Raw genomic sequence first — 21,359 nt, forward strand, 5'->3', positions numbered from 1 at the left:
CCCATGCTTACTACAAGTTTAGATAGCTGGCCGCTAGACTAACTTACCAATCAAAAAAACGTTTAGCTGACTTGGGCTATTTGAGTGACTGCTGATGCGCAACCAAATTTCGAAATTGCACCTTGTGTATTCTATTATTAAGTAAGTTGAGAGTTTCTAAAAAAAAAAATACAAATATAGTTGCCCATCTCCAACCTACTGCTTATAACTGACAATTTTCACATTCTCATAAGTGGCAAAAGTCATTTTTATGTGAACTAGCTAGTACTGTCAATCCAAATGAATACTGTGTATAATAGGGTGAATGTTATTGCATATCTTATTTATTTTAGCTAAATAAACCAAATATCTAGTATACATGAGTTCTGTCCAGTGTGGATTGATGATCTTGGATTCCAACAGTGGACTGGAAAAAGAGAGCACTCACACAAATGTGAACAATTTAAAAGCTTTTAACTTTTATTGTTTCCAGTTGGTAAAAAAATCTGTTGTCTGCAACAGCAACCCTCTCTGCAGAAATAATACTCAACATCCTGTATAAAGGCATCAGGCGATCAAGAGCATATAAAGCAGAACAAACTGGTAAAACATGAATGTAAGTTGGTTGAACGGTAAAGAAAATAAGCTCTCACACATTACTCAAATTGAGGTACAAATCACTGCGTAAATTAAGATCAGAAGACGATACATGGGTAAAGTAACATACACACAAACATAAACATAAATATTATATACACACTGAATGCAGGTACACATGGAAGATGAGAGGGGAAAACTTTCATACCATCTGAAAAGTCAATGTGTTTAGGGCCACACTTCAATTGAAAAAAAAACTGATCACTTGCTTTGAACAGTCTGGACATTCAGATATGTGTCATTGTCAACAAGTTTCCATTAGTCAATTCATAGATCTGTTTCTCCAGTCCTTGTTCAGAAGGGCGGAAGGGTACACAGAGAGAAAAGTGATATTATTTTGTATTATGTAATTCTTCCACTTCTAATACCACCTTATACCTACGTGTTGATGTGGTGATTGATAGCATTAAGATAGAGTACATGTTGGGATTCATGGTAAAAAAGGTACAAGCCCATAAGCACTTTTTTTATGCAATTGCCAAATATTGATTTAATAGGCCTAGTTTAACAACATGGGTCTTCATGTCTAAGAAAAAGGAGGTCATTCCAAAACAGTAGCTAGCATTACAAAGTATGCTTGTTTCTGCTACAATTGCCTCCTAAGTTTCAGATAGAAAAAGAAATGACTATAAACGTCAAGCCACACACACACAGCCTCACAATGGATTTTGCATCAGAACATTACAAATCTGCACCTGTGGAAGAGTTTTCTGTGTTAGCATATACTGTAGCGCTTTTTTATTGTTAACATAAAAATAGAATTATAGTATCGAAAACAGCACTGCTAGAAAAAAGGTCACTTGGAAAAAAAGCAAAAAAGTATTCCGTAGCTCTCCAAAATATTTAAGTTAAGAAATGTTTAACAGTCCTTTAAGCTGTTTTTCCACCATTCACTTGGTTATTGAATGGCCCTTGGGTCATGTTCATTAGCCACCAAACAGAAGAAAACTGTCTGAAACAGTGAGGGACTACCTGGATTTGTCCAATAAGAAACTAAAATGTTCATTTTCTGTTGCAAAACGTTTTAAGATGTTTTCGGTTGTGTGCCTTAATGATCACAACCCTGGTAGTTGTGAAGCGTCAGTTGGGGTTTGGGAGGAGACCGCTGTCCATTATCTAGTCCAGGGGCCCTTGGAAGATGAGTCTGAGGTAGCCGCTCTCGCCGGCCAGCTGCTGCACGCAGAACGGACACGCGGCGTGGAAAGTGTGCGTGCCGTGTGGCAGCGGGATCTGGCTCCAGAACGCCGCCGTCTTCTCCGAGCACACATGACCGCACGGACTAAAGGCGTGTGTGGGCGGTGCCGCGTCCAAGTAAAACCCTGCCTCACACCCCAGCCATAACGGTACATATGGCCCCCTGGTTCGGCACATGGGGCACTCCCTCTCACGGCCCACCTCCACCACCTCATCATCGGGCTCCCGTCCTTGGCCTCCCCAGGCGTGGTAGCCGTGCACATGGCCGCATCGGAGGTAGGCCCAGGGCTGTTTCTCATCCAGGATCTCCTTGCGGCGGAGGCTGGGGAAGGCCAGGGTGTTGAAACCCACGGGGCACTGGGGCCGCCCGGCATTCAGCTCCTGCCTCAGGGCCTCCAGGTGCTTCACGGTGGGAGTGCGCGAGAGGCCCTCGGCCGTGCGCCACAGGAGGGTGGCGCCGCACAGGTCGATCAGCGAGCCATCCACCAGTTCCTGGCTCTCGCTCTCCACCTGCAATGGGAGAGAGGTGAGGACAAGAGACACAGAAATATTAGCAAAGAGATGGCAAGATATTAACAGACACAATACAAACACATGCTCCACATGGAGTTGCTCTGCAGTCTGCCTTGATTAAATGTGTCAACGGTCCAGTAGACGGCAACCTACGGATGCCACATTTAATAGCTGTGGGGTGAAGTTGGGATCCTGGGTTCTCAATTAAGGGACTTAACGTAGTGCTTTTCATTCGTTTGGAGTGAGGAGAGATACTGTAAGTATATTATATTGAGCATTGTCCTGTATTATTGGCCTTCAATATGTACCTCAATAATAGATCAAAGAAATCTTGGTTTTGTTTCAGACAGTGTGCAGACCTGCTGTGACTAAACCCATTGAACCAGCATCCCTTCCTCTCATCAGCTCTCTGCATTTCCTCCCCCCCTTCCTTGGCCGTTCTCGTGACTCAGTTTTAAAGTCTAAAGGCCAAACCACATCATAATCATAATAACAGCATGTCTCAGACTCTCAGTCATTCCTCCCAAAATGACGGTGAGGAAGGGGGGGGGGGGGGGGTATTCCTATGAGAATTCCTCTGACACACTGAAATCTTCCAAACTGACTGTGTGGTCTCTGGGAGGAAGGGATGGAACTTAAAAGTCTAGAGTCAGGGTTTCCCAGGGGAGATTATTATCAGTGACATAACAGACCTACATTATCACATAATAAATCAGAGTCCGATTTCTGTGCTTGAGAAACAGAGACCTCAAACAGCTAGAGCCCATCCAACCAGACTATTCTGTACAAGTGAGATAACTAATTAATTTGTTAAGATGTCCCATCTGCTCATTTCACAGAGCTGTTGTTCAATGGCTTAATGAAGTTACACAAAAATAACATTTTGGAGGACGGTAGAGTCTATGTTCTGAAAAATTGTTCCAGAGATACATTTTTCCAAGTTAGTGTGAGAATTGGGGATATTAGCTGGTGGCTTCCATTCAGTTAGTGCAGTATTAAGGCTTCAGAAACAGCTTCTTAAAACAATGTCCCTGCAAAATAATGGCAAGGCACGGCTGACAGGGAGTAGAATCCCTCAATGAGACTGCACAGGAGTGTGTGCGTGAACATCTACACATGTTAGTGCTTGTTACTTCATGTGTGCGCACGCATCCGTGTGTGTGCATGTGTGCTTGTGTGCATGCTTGTGTCTGTGTATGTATCTACTAGCTACCCACCATCTTGCCCCGTTGCTGGGCAGAGCGGGTCTCTCTGAGGGTGAAGACGTTGCCACAGACAGAGATCTCTCTCCACACGCCCGGCTTGGAGTCCTGCGTGAAGCCGTGGCGAGGGTGCATCACCAGCACGCCATTAGTGGTCAGCCCGTCCATCTGTCCTTCCTGTGTCCTCCACTTGGCTGCCTTCTCCTGGGGGAAAGAAGGGATAGAAAGTAGAAAAGGAGAGTTTCAGAGATATGGGTGCAATACTTTTAGTTCTAATAGTTCATAGTTATTTCAAGGTGATATTATGACTTCTAAACATCATTGTATCATGCATGCTAATTGCAAATGCTTACAGAGGAACAGTATATCATATTAGTAGTATTTCTATCCTAATTATATGGCAGCTATTTTGTTTTCATCACAGTCACCAACTCACCCCCAGGAAGATGTTCTTGGAGGAGTCGAAGCCGGCGGCGTAGATGTGAGCGGTGTACGGCGGGCTCCGCTGGCAGATGATGCGGCAGGCGAAGCGCGAGATGGTGCTCTGGATAGACTGGGTCTGGGTCTGGCCCTCCCCCCCGTGGCTCTGCTGGCTGCCAGGCACCGTGTCCGTCACCACAAAGTCTATGGGGCTCTCTGTGGAACGCCCAATCTGGGATAGAAGGGAAGAGGTATATGAATTATCAGTGTATACTCCTTTTAGCTTAAGTAATTTTCTTGCAATGTTTATTTTAGAGAGGCATATATAGTAACTAACCTGATTCAGTTCTTTATTTAGATTAGCTTTAGGAATTCCAGATATGTATTCTATGTCTCAGTACTCAAATGGCTTCCTTTCCTTGTCTCCTTTTTATGTGGTCTCTCAACCATTAGTGCTTTCACTAAGATTGTTCCCTGTTAGCCAAGTCTTCTATCGTTTTCATGCCATTTATTAGTTAGAGTTATATAGTCTTACTCACATCGGCCACGGAGAGCGTGATCACACAGTCGACCATGAGTTGGCAAGACAGCACAACAGATCTGGGACCAGGCTTGACTTGAGCAGTGAGGACACGCTGAGGACACACTCACCTGGAACATGTCTGTATTGCTGTCATGAGTATACTCCACCACCACCGTCTGGGCCCGGGACAGAGTGTAGGAGATACTGTGCTGGTCCTTGTTGCTGATGGCCTGCAGGCGGTGAGGGAAAAGTTTGATGTTAGGAGTAGCCGGATGATGTCATTACCAATTACATTTACTTCAGGTGCCCTCGTTCTGAGTGGAGATATAATGCCTCTTATAGAGAGAAGCTTGTGTTTTTATCAAGCATACATTACATTGTATAAGAGCGTTTCTACGATTACAGAAAGAAGTCTTAAATTCCAGCATACAGTATGACCGTTTCCTAGCTCCTACCTTGGCTGCCTGAGGTGTGCACGCCACGTGCACTGTGCTGGGTTTCACCCCGCTGGCCTTGGGTCTCCGGCACAGTGCAAAGCGGCTTTTCCGCCTCCCCCTGTCTCCGTTGGGTAGGGAGCCATTGTACCTGTGTGGACAAGAACACACCCCATACAAATGAACCATTTTAATCAAGACATCCTGGCAGTGGGATCCTAGACTGGTGTTCCAGTCTGTTTCGTGCTTTAGCAAACTCCCCTCGGTATTCATTTGGTGTCATACCAGTATGAGACCAGGCTAGGGGGAACCATCAAAAGTTACAGTACGAAAGAGGCTGTTGATTGTTTGTTTCATCATATAGGATATATACAGTGCATTCGGAATGTATTCAGACCCCTTGACTTTTTCCACATTTTGTTACATTACATCCTTATTCTAAAAAACATTTCTTATTTTTATTTGACCAAATACCTTATTTGCATAAGTATTCAGACCCTTTAAAATCAGACTCAAAATTGAGCTCAGGTGCATGGTGTTACCATTGATCATCCTGTTTCTACATGTTTCTACAACTTGATTGGAGTCCACCTGTGGAAAATTCACTTGATTGGACATGATTTGGAAAGGTACACATCTGTCTATATAAAGGTCCCACAGTTGACAGTGCATGTCAACGCAAAAACTAAGCCATGAGGTCAAAGGAACTGTCCGTAGAGCTCCAAGACAGGATTGTGTCGAAGCACAGATCTGGGGAAGGGTAACAAAAAATGTCTGCAGTATTGAAGGTCCCCAAGAATACAGTGGCTCCTTGGAACCACCAAGACTCTTCCTAGAGCTGGCCACCCAGCCAAACTGAGCAATCGAGGGAGAAGGGCCTTGGTCAGGGAGGTGACCAAGAAACCGATTGTCACCCCCTGACATGGCTCCAGAGTTCCTCTGTGGAGATGGGAGAATCGTCCAGAAGGAAAACCATCTCTGCAGCACTCCACCAATCAGGCCTTTATGGTAGAGTGGCCTGATGAAAAAAAGGCACATGACAGCCCTCTTGGAGTTTGCCAAAAGGCACCGAAAGACTCTCAGACCATGAGAAACAAGATTCTCTGGTCTGATGAAACCAAGATTGAACTCTTTGGCCTGAATGCCAAGTGTCATGTGTGTCTGGAGGAAACCTGGCATCATCCCTACAGTGAAGCGTGATTGTGGCAGCATCATGCTGTGGGGATGCTTTTCAGTGGCAGCGACTGGGAGACTAGTCAGTATTGAGGGAAAGACGAATGGAGCAAAGTACAGAGAAATCCTTGATGAAAACCTGCTGCAGAGCACTCAGGACCTCAAGACTGGGGCGAAGGTTCAACTTCCAGCAGTACAACGACCATAGTCTCTGAATGTTCTTGAGTGGCCCAGCCAGAACCCGGACTTTAACCCGATCAAACATCTCTGGAGAGACCTGAAACTAGCTGTACACCTTTGGGATGAATTGGAATGCCAACTGCGAACCAGGCCTAATCGCCCAGCATCAGTGCCCGACCTCACTAATGCTCTTGTGGCTGAATGGAAGCATGTCCCCGCAGCAATGTTCCAACATCTAGTGGAAAGCCTTTCCAGAAGAGTGGATGCTGTTATTGCTGCAAACGGGGGACCAACTCCAGATTAATGCCCATGATTTTGAACGAGATGGAGCAGGTGTCCACATACTTTTGGCCATAGCGTACATTTTTATTTAGAAATCTTTTTTATATGTGAAAATAAGACTATGCAAAATAAGACAATGCTAACTAAGACTCTTAACACAACTAAAACAAATAGTTTAACCACTGTAAACCCATGTAAAAGGGAAATGAATGAGAACTGTTGATGTGCCCTTGAGCAAGGCACTTAACCCTAATTGCTCCTGTAAGTCGCTCTGGATAAAAGCGTCTGCTAAATGACTAAAATGTAAATGTAATGAAGTCATTCGATCCACTTCTAAAATAAAGTGACAATTGAGAGGGGACCTCTACTTTACTGTAACTCCTTGGTGGAATTGGGTCACACTCGCCGTCAGCTTTGGGTTTTGTTGCAGTCAGATCTCCATTAAAACAATCCTCTTTCGTCCAATCAGAGGAGCTAAGCTACGAGGTTATCTTTTGGTCGCTTACCCCTACCAGCATCTGCTGTGTAAACATTCAACTTTCAGACAGTACGAGTGCAAAGATTTCATTGGGAAATGAGGGCTTTCCTGTTACTTCATCGAACGTAAGCAGCTACCTACTTTTCCTGAACAAGCTGAAGAATAAAGAGTGCATTCACTAATTTCACGTCTTAATTAGTAGCATTAAATCCAGCGCTAACTGAGACAACCAATGCATTTGTTAACTATTTGGAACTGAAAAAAGAAAGTAGTCTATGAACTCTTAATTTGTCAGTTGAACGTTGTTTTCTTTTCAGTTGAATTCTACTGCTGAATACAATGTGAACGTGACAGAATACTTTCGAAGCCGCAACAACCTCCCTCTCTCCGCGCCACATAGGCTACATTCTCCTTTGTCCGAAAAAACGTCCTACACTCAGGAAGCCAGCAGCGTTCTTTGTTTACCCTCACTGTGGCTGAGTTGCAGTGTGCATTTAACTGGATTTAGATTGAACCACCCTGCCCCCCCCTTTTTTTTTAAAGAAACAAAACTGCCCAGTTCAAATGTCGTAAATGAACATGTACAATTGTGTCTGTTGGAAGTTGGAACAATGTGGTTCACATTTAGAGCGTAAGTGCTGACTGGCATTTATTTCAAAGAAGCTCCACGTAGCACAGTTGTAGCATACCACAGTTGCCAATCATTTAACATGTACAGTGCCTTCAGAAAGTATTGAAATCCCGTGACTTTTTCCACATTTTGTTGTGTTACATCCTGAATGTTTCGATTACTGGTGTACACACAATATCCTATAATGTGAAAGTGGAATTGTTTTACAAATTAATTTTAAAAAATGAAAAGCTGAAATGTCTTGTGTCAATAAATCCACTTAACCTCTTATTTTTATGGCAAGCCTAAATAAATTCAGAAGTAAAAAATTGGTTAACAAGTCACATAATAATAAAAATTGGTTAACAAGTCACATAACTCTGTGTGCAAAAATAGTGTTTAACATGATTTTTGAATGACTACCTCATCCCTGTACACACATATAATTATCTGTAAGGTCCATCAGTCAAGCAGTGAATTTCAAACACATATTAGTCACAAAGAACAGGGAGGTTTTCCAATGCCTCGCAAAGAAGGGCACCTATTGGTAGGGATTTCACCATGAGGCCAATACTGACTTTAAAACAGTAACAGAGTTGAATTGCTTTGATAGGAGAAAACTGAGGATGGATCAATAACATTGTAGTTACTCCACAACTAACCTAAATGACAGAGTGAAAAGAAGGAAGCCTGTACAGAATAAAAATATTCCAAAACATGCATCCTGTTTGCAACAAGGCACTAAGTAACTAACAACTAACAAGGCACTGTAAAAAAAAATGTGACAAAGCAATTCACCTTTTGTCCTGAATACAAAGTGTTATGTTTGTGGCAAATCCAATACAACACATTACTGAGAACCACTCTCCATGTTTTCAAGAATAATGGTGACTGCATCATGTTATGGGTATGCTTGTAATCATTAAGGACTGGGGAGTTTTTCAGGGTAAATAAGAAGCGGAATTGAGCTAAGCACAGGCAAAATCTTAGAGGAAAGCCTGGTTTAATCTGCTTTCCATCAGACACTGGGAGATTAATTCACCTTTCAGCAGGACAATAACCTAAAACACAAGGCCCAATCTACACTGGAGTTACTTACCAAGAAGACAGTGAATGTTCCTGAGTGGCCGAGTTACAGTTTTGACTTAAATCTGCTTGAAAATCTATGGAAAGACCTGAAAATGGTTGTCTAGCAATGATCAACAACCAATTTGACAGAGCTTGAAAAAGATTATGGGCAAACGTTGCACAATCCAGGTGTGGAAAGCTCTTAGAGACTTACCCAGAAAGACTCACAGCTGTAATCACTGCCAAAGGTGATTCTAACATGTATTGGCTCAGGCGGTTGAATACTTATCTAATCAAGATATATTAGTGTTTTATTTTTAATGAATTTTTGACACATTTCAGATTTTTCTTCCACTTTGACATTAAAGTATTTTGTGTAGATCGTTGACAAAAAATGCATATTAAATCAATTTTAATCCCACTTTGTAACACACAAAAAAAGTGGAATAAGGGGTGTGAATACTTTCGGAAGGCACTGCATGTTGCTATGCATTGAACAGGACTGTTTCAAACCTCAAAAAAATGATTGCGCCACATGACTATTGCTGTTCAATCCAGGTAACGGTCCTGGAGATTTACTTGGGTGCTTTCATTCCAGCCCTGAGTAACACACCCAATTTCTTTAATAGTGTCCAGACTGCTTCAAGTTCCACCATTGTTCCTGTACTCAAGAAAGTGAATGTAACTGAACTAAACGACTATTGCCCCGTAGCACACTTCTTTCATCGTGAAGTGCTTTGAAAGGCTAGTTAAGGGCCATATCACCTCCACCTTACCCAACAACCTAGACCCTATACAATTGGCATACCGCCCCAACAGATCCACGGACGACGCATTCACCATTGTACTGCACACTGCCCTATCCCACCTGCACAAGAGAAATACTTATGTGAGAATGCTGTTCATCGACAACAGCTCAGCCTTCAACACCATAGTGCCCTCCAAGCTCATCACTAAGCTCAAGGCCCTGGGTCTGAACCCCTCCCTGTGCAACTCCAGACTGGCCGACCCCAAGCAGTGAAGGTAAGCAACAACACCACAGGGGTGTGTGCTCAGCCCTCTCATGTACTCTCTGTTCATCCATGCGTGGCTACGCAAGTCTCCAACTAAATCATCAAGTTTGCTGACGACACAACAGTGGTCGGTCTGATTACCAACAATGACGAGACAGCCTACAAGAAGGTGAGAGCCCTGGCGGAGTGGTGCCAGGAGAATAACCTCTCCGTCAATGTCAACAAAACAAAGGAGCTGATCGTGGACTACAGGAGAGCAGAGAGAGCACGCCCCCATCCACATCGACAGGGCCGCAGGCAAGAAGGTCAAAAGCTTCAAATTCCTTGGCGTGCACATCACTGACGACCTGAAATGGTCCCTTCACACAGACAGTGTGGTGAAAAAGGAGCTACAGCGCTTCTTCAACCTCAGGAGGCTGAAGAGATTCGGCTTGGCCCCTAGGATCCTCACAAACTTCTACAGATGCACCATTGCTGTATCACCGCCTGGTACGGAAATTGCACTGTCCACAACTGCAGGGCTCTCCAGAGGGTGGTGTGGCCGGCCCAACGCATCATCGTGGGCACACTGCCTGCCATCCAGGATGTCTACAGCACCCGGTGTCACAGGAAGGCCAAGACGATCATTAAGGATCTCAGCCACCCAAGCCATGACCCGTTCACCCCGCTACCATCTAGAAAGAGGAAACCGTACAGGGGCATCAAAGCTGGGAGCGAGACACTGTTAATTAAACAGCTTCTATCTCCAGGCCATCAGAATGTTAAACTAGCCGCCCTCCACCCAGTACCCTGCCCTGAACCTTAGTCACTGTTACTAGCTAGCTACCACCAGGTACTCTACCCTGCACCTTAGAGACTGCTTTGCCCTATGTACATAGAGTCATTGAACACTGGTTACTTTAATAATGTTTACATGGTCTGTCAGTGATAAAGAGATGCTCTGCTTTTTTGACACCAAACTCCTGCAGAGTCTAGTTTTATCTTATCTTGATTATTGCCCAGTCATATGGTCAGGTGCTGCACCTGGCACATAGAGCAGCACGTCTTACTCTTCACTATAATCAGAGGGCTAATATCAATACCATGCATGCCAGTTTCTATTAGCTAAAAGTAGAGGAGAGACTGACTGCATCACTTCTTCTTTTCATAAGAAAATTCCAAATGGTTTGCATAGTCAACTCACACACAGCTCTGACACACACACTTACCCCACCAGACATGTTACGAGTTTTTTTTTCACAGTCCCCAAATCAAGAACAAATTCAAGAAAAAGTACAGTATTATATAGAGCCATGATTGCATGGAACTCCCTTCCATATCAGATGACTCAAATGAGCAGCAAACCTGGTTTAAAAAAACAGAAAAGGCAACACATCACGGCACAATGCCTCTCCCCTTTTTGACCTAGATATGTTGTGTGTATGTACTGAAATGTAGACTATGTGTGATGTTTTAAATGTATGTAGTTCTGTCCTTGAGCTGTTCTTGTCTATTCATATTGTGTATTATGTAATGTTTCATGTTTTGTGTGGACCCCAGGAAGAGTACCTGCTGCCTTTGCAATGACTAATGGGGATCCTAATAAAATACCCGAAATACATACTTTATATACTTTATATAAATACATGTATGGAATCATGTGGTAGCTAAAAGTGTTAAACAAATCAAAATATATTTTATATTTGTGATTCTTCAAATTAGTCACCCTTTGCCTTGATGACAACTTTGCACACTCTTGGCATTCTCTCAACCAGCTTCATGAGGTAATCACCTGGACTGCATTTCAATTAACAGGTGGCCTTGTTAAAAGTTCATTTGTGGAATTTCTTTCTTTCTTAATGAGTTTGAGCCAATCAGTTGTGTTGTGACAAGGTATGGGTATTATACAGAAGATAGCCCTATTTGGTAAAATACCAAGTCCATATTATGGCAAGAACAGCTCAAATAAGCAAAGAGAAATGACAGTTCATCATTACTTTAAGACACGAAGAAGAAATCTGAAAGTTTCTTCAAGTGCAGTCGCAAAAACCATCAATGATGAAACTGGCTCTCATGAAGACCGCCACAGGAAAGGAAGACCCAGAGTTACCTCTGCTGCAGAGGATAAGTTCATTAGAGTCAACTGAACCTCAGACACATCTCAACATCAACTGTTCAGAGGAGACTGCGTGAATCAGGCCTTCACGGTCTAATTGCTGCAAATAAATCGCTACCAAAGAGACTTGCTTGGGCCAAGAAATACGTGCAATGGACATTAGACCTGTGGGAATCTGTCCTTTGGTCTGATGAGTCCAAATTTGAGATTTTTGGTTCCAACCATTGTGTCTTTGTGAGACGCAGAGTAGGTGAACGGATGATCTCCGCATGTGTGGTTCACACCATGAAGCATGGAGGAGTGATGGTGTGGGGTGCTTTGCTGGTGACACTGTCTGTGATTTATTTAGAACTCAAGGCACACTTAACCAGCATGGCTACCACAGCATTCTGCAGTGATACACCATCCCATCTGGTTTGCGTATAGTGGAACTATCATTTGTTTTTCAACAGGACAATGACTAAAAACACACCTCCAGGCTGTGTAAAGGCTATTTGACCAAGGAGAGTGATGGAGTGTTGCATCAGATGACCTGGCGTCTACAATCACCCGACCTCAAACCAATTGAGTTGGTTTTGGATGAGTTGAACCGCAGAGTGATAGAAAAGCAGCCAACATGTGCTCAGCATATGATTCAGCCTTGATTCTATCTTCTGTAGTAAATTGTGTTTTTACATTTGTTAAAAGTAGAGACTCAGAGCTACAAAATGGTATATCATACACTGCATTTGAGGAACAATGGGAAAGTAATTATGCTTTGAAAATTGATTAACTTGTAACTCCACTTTTTGAGAAAATGTCCCTAGAATATTTTGGTTCACCTACTGGAGAGCTCTTTTGTCTACACCCATTCAGCATTGTTCACACCCTCTTAAGCCTTAGCCCCACCCATCTCTTTAAGGATTCACATGTGAGGCCATGTGATAAAGGTCATGTAGTGTGATAAAGATTAAGACTAAAAGTGGTGGAAGTAGTATTCCAGGTAAACAGAACGTGTCCAGATAAAAATATTTTATAAATATTAGTTGACACTTACTCAGACACACTTGTCTAAATTGGTGGGTCATGTGAAAGAAATGATATAACCCCCAGCCACATCTTGCTAAGTGTAAACAGTACAGCCAAATGGTTACTTGCATAGTAGCAATATCAAAAAGAGAGAGTGCCAATATAAAGAAAAAATACCAAGTGTCAATGCCAGTAGAGAAGGAACAAAATCATATACAGTATGTACAAGAACAATATTAATAACAATATCTGTGATACTGGTGATAGAGGTAGTTATATGCATACAGTGAGGGCTAAAGTGGCTGAGCAGCAGGATAAAAAAAGAAATAGTAGCAGCAACATGTCAGGAGAAAGTGATGTGAATGTCTATAGAGGCACTGCAGATAGCGCTGATGACTGGGAACTCTCACCCAGTGATGAACTGGTCCGTCCGAACCACGAATGAACAAAGGGATCTATATTTGGAGATCCCGTTGATGTCCTGCCCTTGCCTTTGGTGCACGGCATGTGATGTACATAGTCTCTTAGTCACAAAACTCCCTGATCTTCTCAAAAAGATGAGTTTGTCTAGCTGTGTCCAGTCTAGGTGGTGCTTGTACAAGCAGACCATCTATGGGAGGAAGGATGTCAGCGTTGCGCAGCAGCTGAAACATGGTCCCGACTGAGTCCGAATGCTCCTTGGCGACAACAACACCAGACATCCAGAGCATCGAAGCTGTAAAACAGGAAATAACCAAAAAAATGAGAAGATATTACAACCTTGCATAACATCAATTCACCTCCCAAGTTTAGATAAGAAGAATAACCTCATACAATGCAATGAAAATGATATTCACCTGAAGTGCTGGTACTGCTTGATCTGTGACAGCGGCCTGAAGTACAGATCCAGGTGTTGTTGCCAGCCATAGCTTTCCACCAGCACCGTACCATCCTCCAGTCCAACCAGCTGTGGGATGTTGACTCGTCACAGTACTGTCCTTCACAACACCAGCAATCTCAGACAAAGTGGTCACTCTGGTCTTGAGATGGCAGCAGCTTTCCACCAAAGTATTTGTGTCCTGGGTGGAGTTCTGGTAATGCTATTGCATTATCCTCTGCGTAGTTGTCGATGAAGTTCACATCTCACTGCAAGTCCTCATGCTTCAGGTGTAACCTGTTCTTGCTTGGGACAGCTCTCTTTTTGATGGGAGGCATTCTCCTTGTATGACTGGTGGAGGAGAGTAAGACGTGCTCTACTGATGCTGAAAGACAAATTCCAGACACAAATATGTTAGCATTACTATACAGTAGATAGCCGTAATCCCCATCAGACACACCTGGCTAACTTGATGGGACATGTAATCATCTGGCGAAGTGGATACTTTTGTTTAGACATGTAGCTAGCTAGCTAGCTAAACAATTAACCATAATCCCAATCCATAGAGTACTAGCAATACAAACCGATTGTCATAGCTAACTAAAGGTAACCAAATAGGTTCAATGTTAGCTAGTTAGCTAGCTAACATTAGGCTATAACTAGCAATGCAAATGGCTTGCTGAGATAATATTACTACACAGATCATACATGTAATGTTAGCTAGCGAGCCAGCCATCTAACGTCAGCTATCTAGTTAACAGTACGTTTTAACTTGGGGTCTTTTGTTTAGACATGTAGCTAGCTAAACAATGAACCATAATCCTAATCCATAGAGTACTAGCAATACAAACCGATTATCATAGCTAGCACAAGTTAACCAAATAGGTTCAATGTTAGCTGGCTAACATTAGGCTATAACTAGCAATGCAAATGGCTTTCTGAGATAATATTACTACACAGATCATACACTAGCTAACAGTAAGTTTTGAATTGCAATGAAAACAACTTTCTGACAAAATTATAAACGTATAATATCTGAAACTGTAGCTGGACTCTTACCTGTATGCATGGATGAACGCTTCACGGCAGACTGCAACCCCTTTCATTAAATAAGACGTCCTGTGTCGTTTCCGTTTAGTTTGTACAGCTTGCTTGGCCCGTTGTTCTGTCAAGTCACTCTGGTTCACACTGACTGTGTGCAATGCCATAAGAATCATCAAATCTTTCTCTCTCTCTGTCACAGATGCCATGGTTGCCCTTAGTTGGAAGATGTCATCCGGAGGCAGGTGTTTTATACAACAGCCACCTGTGTTCTCTTTTCGACTCCCTCTGCATTTGCAATCAAACGACAGAATTCTATTCATCTCCTTATCATACTCTGCTTCTACCAGACATTCCACTGATTTCTAAACTTGGTCAACTTCTTCAGTGACAACAACTATGTTGATCGCCGTTTCTTCCCCCATCACTGTCATCAGAAGACTCTACAATGTCTTCTTCAATGAAAATGTTTCTACCTAAATCAGGGATATCCTCAACGTCTGATTCATTTTCAGAGTCAAGAGAGAGTCAGCATGGTGCTATCGTCCTCCTGAAAGTAGTCCATCACAACTTTTTCCCACTGACCTTTGTCGATAGCGTCTTGATATATTCAAGGCAGAAATGTTATTGAGAGCATTAGCAACACATTTCCAGTTCTCCATGGCTAATGTTATATCTTTCGAAAAAACTGCAGTAGAAGGATTATCTACACATAACGAGCAGCTCATTTTATAGACAGAAGATTCTACACGGCAGACCAATCCAAAACTCATCTCTCGGCATGTACAGCCAATTCATTATCTCAGCCAATCATGGCTAGTGGGAAGGTTCCTGACCTTTTCTGTGGCTAAACCAACTATGCTCGTAATTTAACAACTTTATTCTTATTTACAGATGGCATACAAGTTTGTTATTAAGGCACATGAAAGTTAAAATGTTCCAGAAGGCATTTCTGCCAAAAAATGCATTTTGATAAAAAATATAAATAAACGTTCAAATCTCATATGAAGTCGTGACTTACGACATACGCGTAGTGTCCTGAAACACCAAGTTTCCTGAAACGAGTCACATATGTGGGAACTCCTTCAAGACTGTTGGAAAAGTATTCCTCATGAAGGTGGTTGAGAGAAGGCCAAGAGTGTGCAAAGCTGTCATCAAGGCAAAGGGAATCTAAAATCTAAAATCTATTCTGATTTGTTTAACACTATCTACACTGAAAAACATCCCCACAACATGATGCTGCCACCACCATGCTTCACCGTAGGGATGGTGCCAGGTTTCCTCCAGACGTGATGCTTGGCATTCAGGCCAAAGAGTTCAATTGTGGTTTCATCAGACCAGAGAATCTTGTTTCTCATGGTCTGAGAGTCCTTTAGGTGCCTTTTGGCAAACTCCAAGCGGGCTATCATGTGCCTTTTACTGAGGAGTGGCTTCCGTCTGGCCACTACCATAAAGGCCTGATTGGTGCAGTGCTCTGGACAATTCTCTCATCGCCACAGAGGAACTCTGGAGCTGTGTCAGAGTGACCATCGGGTTCTTGGTCACCTCCCTGACCAAGGCCCTTCTCCCCCGATTGCTCAGTTAGGCCAGGCAGCCAGCTCTAGGAAGAGTCTTGGTGGTTCCAAACTTATTCCATTTATGATGGCCACTGTGTTCTTGGGTACCGTCAATGCTGCTGACATTTTCTGTCTCGGAGCTCTACAGACAATTCCTTCGACCTCTTGGCTTCGTTTTGCTCTGACATGCACTGTCAACTGTGGGACCTTATGTAGACAGCCTTTCCGAATCATGTCCAATCAACTGAATTTACTACAGGTGGACTCCAATCAAGTTGAAGAAACATTTCAAGGATGATCAATGGAAACATGATGAACCTGAGCTCTAATAGCAAAGGGTCTGAATACTTATGTAAATACGGTATTTATGTGTGTCGATTGATGAAAAAAAAAAAATTTAATCTAATCTATTTTAGACTAAGGCTGTAACGTAACAAAATGTGGAAAAAGGGAAGTCGTCTGTATACTTTCCGAATGCACTGTATATATATACAGTGGGGAGAACAAGTATTTGATACACTGCCGATTTTGCAGGTTTTCCTACTTACAAAGCATGTAGAGGTCTGTAATTTTTATCATAGGTACACTTCAACTATGAGAGACGGAATCTAAAACAAAAATCCAGAAAATCACATTGTATGATTTTTAAGTAATTAATTTGCATTTTATTGCATGACATAAGTATTTGATACATCAGAAAAGCAGAACTTAATATTTGGTACAGAAACCTTTGTTTGCAATTACAGAGATCATACGTTTCCTGTAGTTCTTGACTAGGTTTGCACACACTGCAGCAGGGATTTTGGCCCACTCCTCCCTACAGATCTTCTCCAGATCCTTCAGGTTTCGGGGCTGTCGCTGGGCAATACGGACTTTCAGCTCCCTCCAAAGATGTTCTATTGGGTTCAGGTCTGGAGACTGGCTAGGCCACTCCAGGACCTTGAGATGCTTCTTACGGAGCCACTCCTTAGTTGCCATGGCTGTGTGTTTCGTGTCGTTGTCATGCTGGAAGACCCAGCCACGACCCATCTTCAATGCTCTTACTGAGGGAAGGAGGTTGTTGGCCAAGATCTCGCGATACATGGCCCCATCCATCCTCCCCTCAATACGGTGCAGTCGTCCTGTCCCCTTTGCAGAAAAGCATCCCCAAAGAATGATGTTTCCACCTCCATGCTTCACGGTTGGGATGGTGTTCTTGGGGTTGTACTCATACTTCTTCTTCCTCCAAACACGGCGAGTGGAGTTAGACCAAAAAGCTCTATTTTTGTCTCATCAGACCACATGACCTTCTCCCATTCCTCCTCTGGATCATCCAGATGGTCATTGGCAAACTTCAGACAGGCCTGGACATGCACTGGCTTAAGCAGGGGGACCTTGCGTGCGCTGCAGGATTTTAATCCATGACGGCGTAGTGTGTTACTAATGGTTTTCTTTGAGACTGTGGTCCCAGCTCTCTTCAGGTCATTGACCAGGTCCTGCCGTGTAGTTCTGGGCTGATCCCTCACCTTCCTCATGATCATTGATGCCCCACGAGGTGAAATCTTGCATGGAGCCCCAGACCGAGGGTGATTGACCGTCATCTTGAACTTCTTCCATTTTCTAATAATTGCGCCAACAGTTGTTTCCTTCTCACCAAGCTGCTTGCCTATTGTCTTGTAGCCCATCCCAGCCTTGTGCAGGTCTACAATTTTATCCCTGATGTCCTTACACAGCTCTCTGGTCTTGGCCATTGTGGAGAGGTTGGAATCTGTTTGATTGAGTGTGTGGACAGGTGTCTTTTATACAGGTAACGAGTTCAAACAGGTGCAGTTAATACAGGTAATGAGTGGAGAACAGGAGGGCTTCTTAAAGAAAAACTAACAGGTCTGTGAGAGCCGGAATTCTTACTGGTTGGTAGGTGATCAAATACTTATGTCATGCAATAAAATGCAAATTAATTATTTAAAAATCATACAATGTGATTTTCTGGATTTTTGTTTTAGATTCCATCTCTCACAGTTGAAGTGTACCTATGATAAAAATTACAGACCTCTACATGCTTTGTAAGTAGGAAAACCTGCAAAATCGGCAGTGTATCAAATACTTGTTCTCCCCACTGTATATATATATATATATATATAGCGGAGGCTGGTCGACGGAGATATTGGAGGACGGGCTCATTGTAATGGCTGGAATGGAATCAATGGAACGGTATCAAACACATCACACATATGGAAACCACGTTAGACTCCGTTCCATTTATTCCATTAAAGCCATTAAAATGAGCCCGTCCTCCTATAGCTCCTCCCACCAGCCTCCACTGATATATTTATTTTCCGGATTCTGACATTGCTCGTTCAGATATTTCTTAATTTCTTTATTTTTTACTTTTGGAATGTGCGTATTGTTTTGCATAGATTTCTAGGTATTGGTACTTCACTGTGCTTGCGATACAAGACCATGGTACTTGCCTACGGAGCAGCAAGAGGAACTGCCCCTCCCTACCTTCAGGCTATGCTCATACCCTACACCCAACCGAGCACTCCGTTCTGCCACCTTTGGTCTCTTGGCCCAGTCCAGGCTCTATTCTGTCCTGGCACCCCAATGGTGGAACCAGCTTCCCCCTGAAGCTAGGACAGCAGAGTCCCTGCACATCTTCCGAAAGCGCCTGAAATCCTACCTCTTCAAAGAGTATCTTAAATAATCCCCCTCCTCATCTCAACCCCAACCCTAATTTAAAATAATAAATACATTCCTGAACCAACACTTGCTCTTGCCCGCCCACTCCCTCACTAATATCAGATTGGGATAACTCTGGCCTATGTACTGTACATAAGCAACAAAATGCAATTAAACCCCCTCTTACCCCAGAACAATGAGCTCTCCATATTTGACTGGCACTTTGGTGGAGGCTGGGGTGGTGGAGATGTTTTCCTGGTCGGGAGAGAACATTGGTGCAGCTGTCAGGGGGGGGGGGGTAGAGTGATGAAGAGCTCTCCCACGGTGAACACTCACTCCTCTGTCTCCTTTTTCCTCAGAGTCTGCTTCTTTTTCCTCAGAGACTGGTCATCCTGTCGCTCACAACGCCACACTCAACCTGCAGACAAAAACAGAAAAACAGCAGACGAGAACTTTGGTCAGGGTCAAACAGCCACACAGAGCAGACACAACAGACATAACAGGTGCGTCTAGAACAGTATATGAATCAATACGAGCCTGTGAGCGAGACTTAACAAACACAACAACGGAGATTGCTGTGTCTCCAAAGCACACGATACAACACATCGATTACTCACGTTGAGATTATCGAACAGCGTGCTACAGGTACCATAGGCGGATATTAGTCAGTAAGCGAGAGAGAGATAGACTAAACAAACAAACAGACACAACAACCAAGATTGATGGGTCTCCAAAGAGCACATGACAAACCACATTGATTACTCACTCTGTGACCTGTGGCGCCTATCGAACGCGACAGCTAAACTGCTATCCTGGCTTTGCTTGCCAGTCATACACTGTAACTTTCTTAAGACTTGCAACTGAAGATACAGACTAATACAATCATAGTAATAGTGTAGAACGCGTGTTAGCTTCGGTTACATAGTGCAGCAGGACGCTAGAGTGACCGGTCACACAAATCCATCAGGCGGAGAGTAAAAAGCTCAACTCTCCACGGCTAGACAGGCTCGGCGCTAATCTTCAGCTTTGCTGCTACTGCAGGGAGAGTTCAGAGAGCAGGCTCTTAGCATCGCAACGACAGGGGACTTAGTGGGGCGCAAACAAAGCTAATTAGACCAGACATATGTCACACCCTTCCATTTTCAGTCGACTACAGCGGGCCATAGTTATCAATGTTGACCTTGGCTGGCTCTCTTTACGCTGTGTGCATGGCACAGCCTGAGCTTATCATATAAGCGTCTTATAAGCAAGAATGGAGTCACACAATTTGTTTATACGTCTGATGGCCAACAAATCCAAGAACTTTAGCTGAAAATGAACTCACAAATTCTAAATGGAAAATTAAATTGTGTCATCTTGAATCACAGTCGACTGCTGACAAGTGCACTTTAGATAAACTGTTAAAAAAGTGCAATATAGCTCCTCGTCCCAATTCAATTGCATCATTTTTAATTGCCTCTGATAACTAACTGCATGTTCCGGTTTAGTGCAAACTGTCACAACTGTCCCAAGCCATTGCATTTATCAGTTATCAGAGTTGACTGTAAACTGGGAAATGTCCCTGCCCTCACTTATGTTAGTTGATGATCTCAACCTTTGGTAACCTTTTGTACATGAGGCTGGGTGCTTCCACCCTACAGGAGGAGGGGTGTATGGATAGAGGGTGGGTCAGTGTCAGCTCCAGGGACTGATCTGAGCTTGACGGCTCCCCCCGATAGTCTTCTGACCCTTACTCCACACGCTGACCTTGACCATACACTCCCACAGCCCTCAAGTCCAATCCACTCAGCTCTCAGTAGCGGTGCACCACAGGGACAGATACCCACACAAACACACATAATCAATCCACAGCTCCACAGCTAAAACACACTAGTACTCATTACTACAATATTACTGCACAAAAAACACATTTGGTGTGTTTGTCCGATTTGACAAGTATTTCGATGCATGATTGGAACTGTCTATGATAGAGGGGAGAGACACACATAGTAGCGCTGTGTGGTTGATAATGCTACTGAGTGAGAGAAATGAGAAAGGAATTCAAGGAGTTTTTAGGACAGTAGGGCCCAATAGAATCCACGTTGTGGAAAACACATACGGAGTCACAGAATCCAGACATTAAAACGGAATTCAACAATATTCTAAAATGTATTGAACTTATTTGAAAATTCATTAATTTACCCAATATTAGGGCAGAGTGGCAGAAATTAAGCTAAAGAGGTAAGTTGAGCCACACTTGTTTCTAGGAATGTCACGTTCCTGACCTGTTTTCTGTTGTTTTGTATGTGTTTAGTCGGTCAGGGCGTGAGTTGGGGTGGGCATTCTATGTTATGTGTATCTATGTTGGTTAATGGGTTACCTGATATGGTTCTCAATTAGAGGCAGGTGGTTTACGTTTCCTCTGATTGAGAACCATATT

General features: G+C 43.3%; 1 protein-coding gene and 1 long non-coding RNA gene across 3 annotated transcripts in view; one reads left to right on the forward strand and one right to left on the reverse strand.

The window, feature by feature from the left end:
* Positions 1-436: 436 nt before the first annotated feature.
* LOC139568748 (E3 ubiquitin-protein ligase pellino homolog 1-like) overlaps positions 437-21,359 on the reverse strand; it is a 44,750-nt gene continuing 23,827 nt past the window's right edge. The window contains exons 2-9 of one of the 2 annotated variants that reach the window (XM_071390799.1): positions 19,128-19,358; positions 13,666-14,070; positions 13,240-13,544; positions 4,944-5,073; positions 4,617-4,718; positions 3,982-4,197; positions 3,561-3,749; positions 437-2,340 (exon numbers count right to left, since the gene is read on the reverse strand). In XM_071390799.1, coding sequence (XP_071246900.1) covers positions 1,753-2,340; positions 3,561-3,749; positions 3,982-4,197; positions 4,617-4,718; positions 4,944-5,073; positions 13,240-13,439 — 1,425 coding nt within the window. In that variant the 5' untranslated portion in view covers positions 13,440-13,544; positions 13,666-14,070; positions 19,128-19,358 and the 3' untranslated portion in view covers positions 437-1,752. The remainder of the gene's footprint in view (positions 2,341-3,560; positions 3,750-3,981; positions 4,198-4,616; positions 4,719-4,943; positions 5,074-13,239; positions 13,545-13,665; positions 14,071-19,127; positions 19,359-21,359) is intronic. The other variant, XM_071390800.1, reaches the window with a different exon arrangement.
* LOC139568749 (uncharacterized) lies at positions 6,860-7,934 on the forward strand. The gene is made up of 2 exons (XR_011673654.1): positions 6,860-7,160; positions 7,353-7,934. It is a non-coding gene; the product is annotated as an uncharacterized lncRNA (long non-coding RNA).

The sequence above is a fragment of the Salvelinus alpinus genome, chromosome 2 (assembly GCF_045679555.1).
Source record: "Salvelinus alpinus chromosome 2, SLU_Salpinus.1, whole genome shotgun sequence".
Classification (NCBI taxonomy): domain Eukaryota; kingdom Metazoa; phylum Chordata; class Actinopteri; order Salmoniformes; family Salmonidae; genus Salvelinus; species Salvelinus alpinus.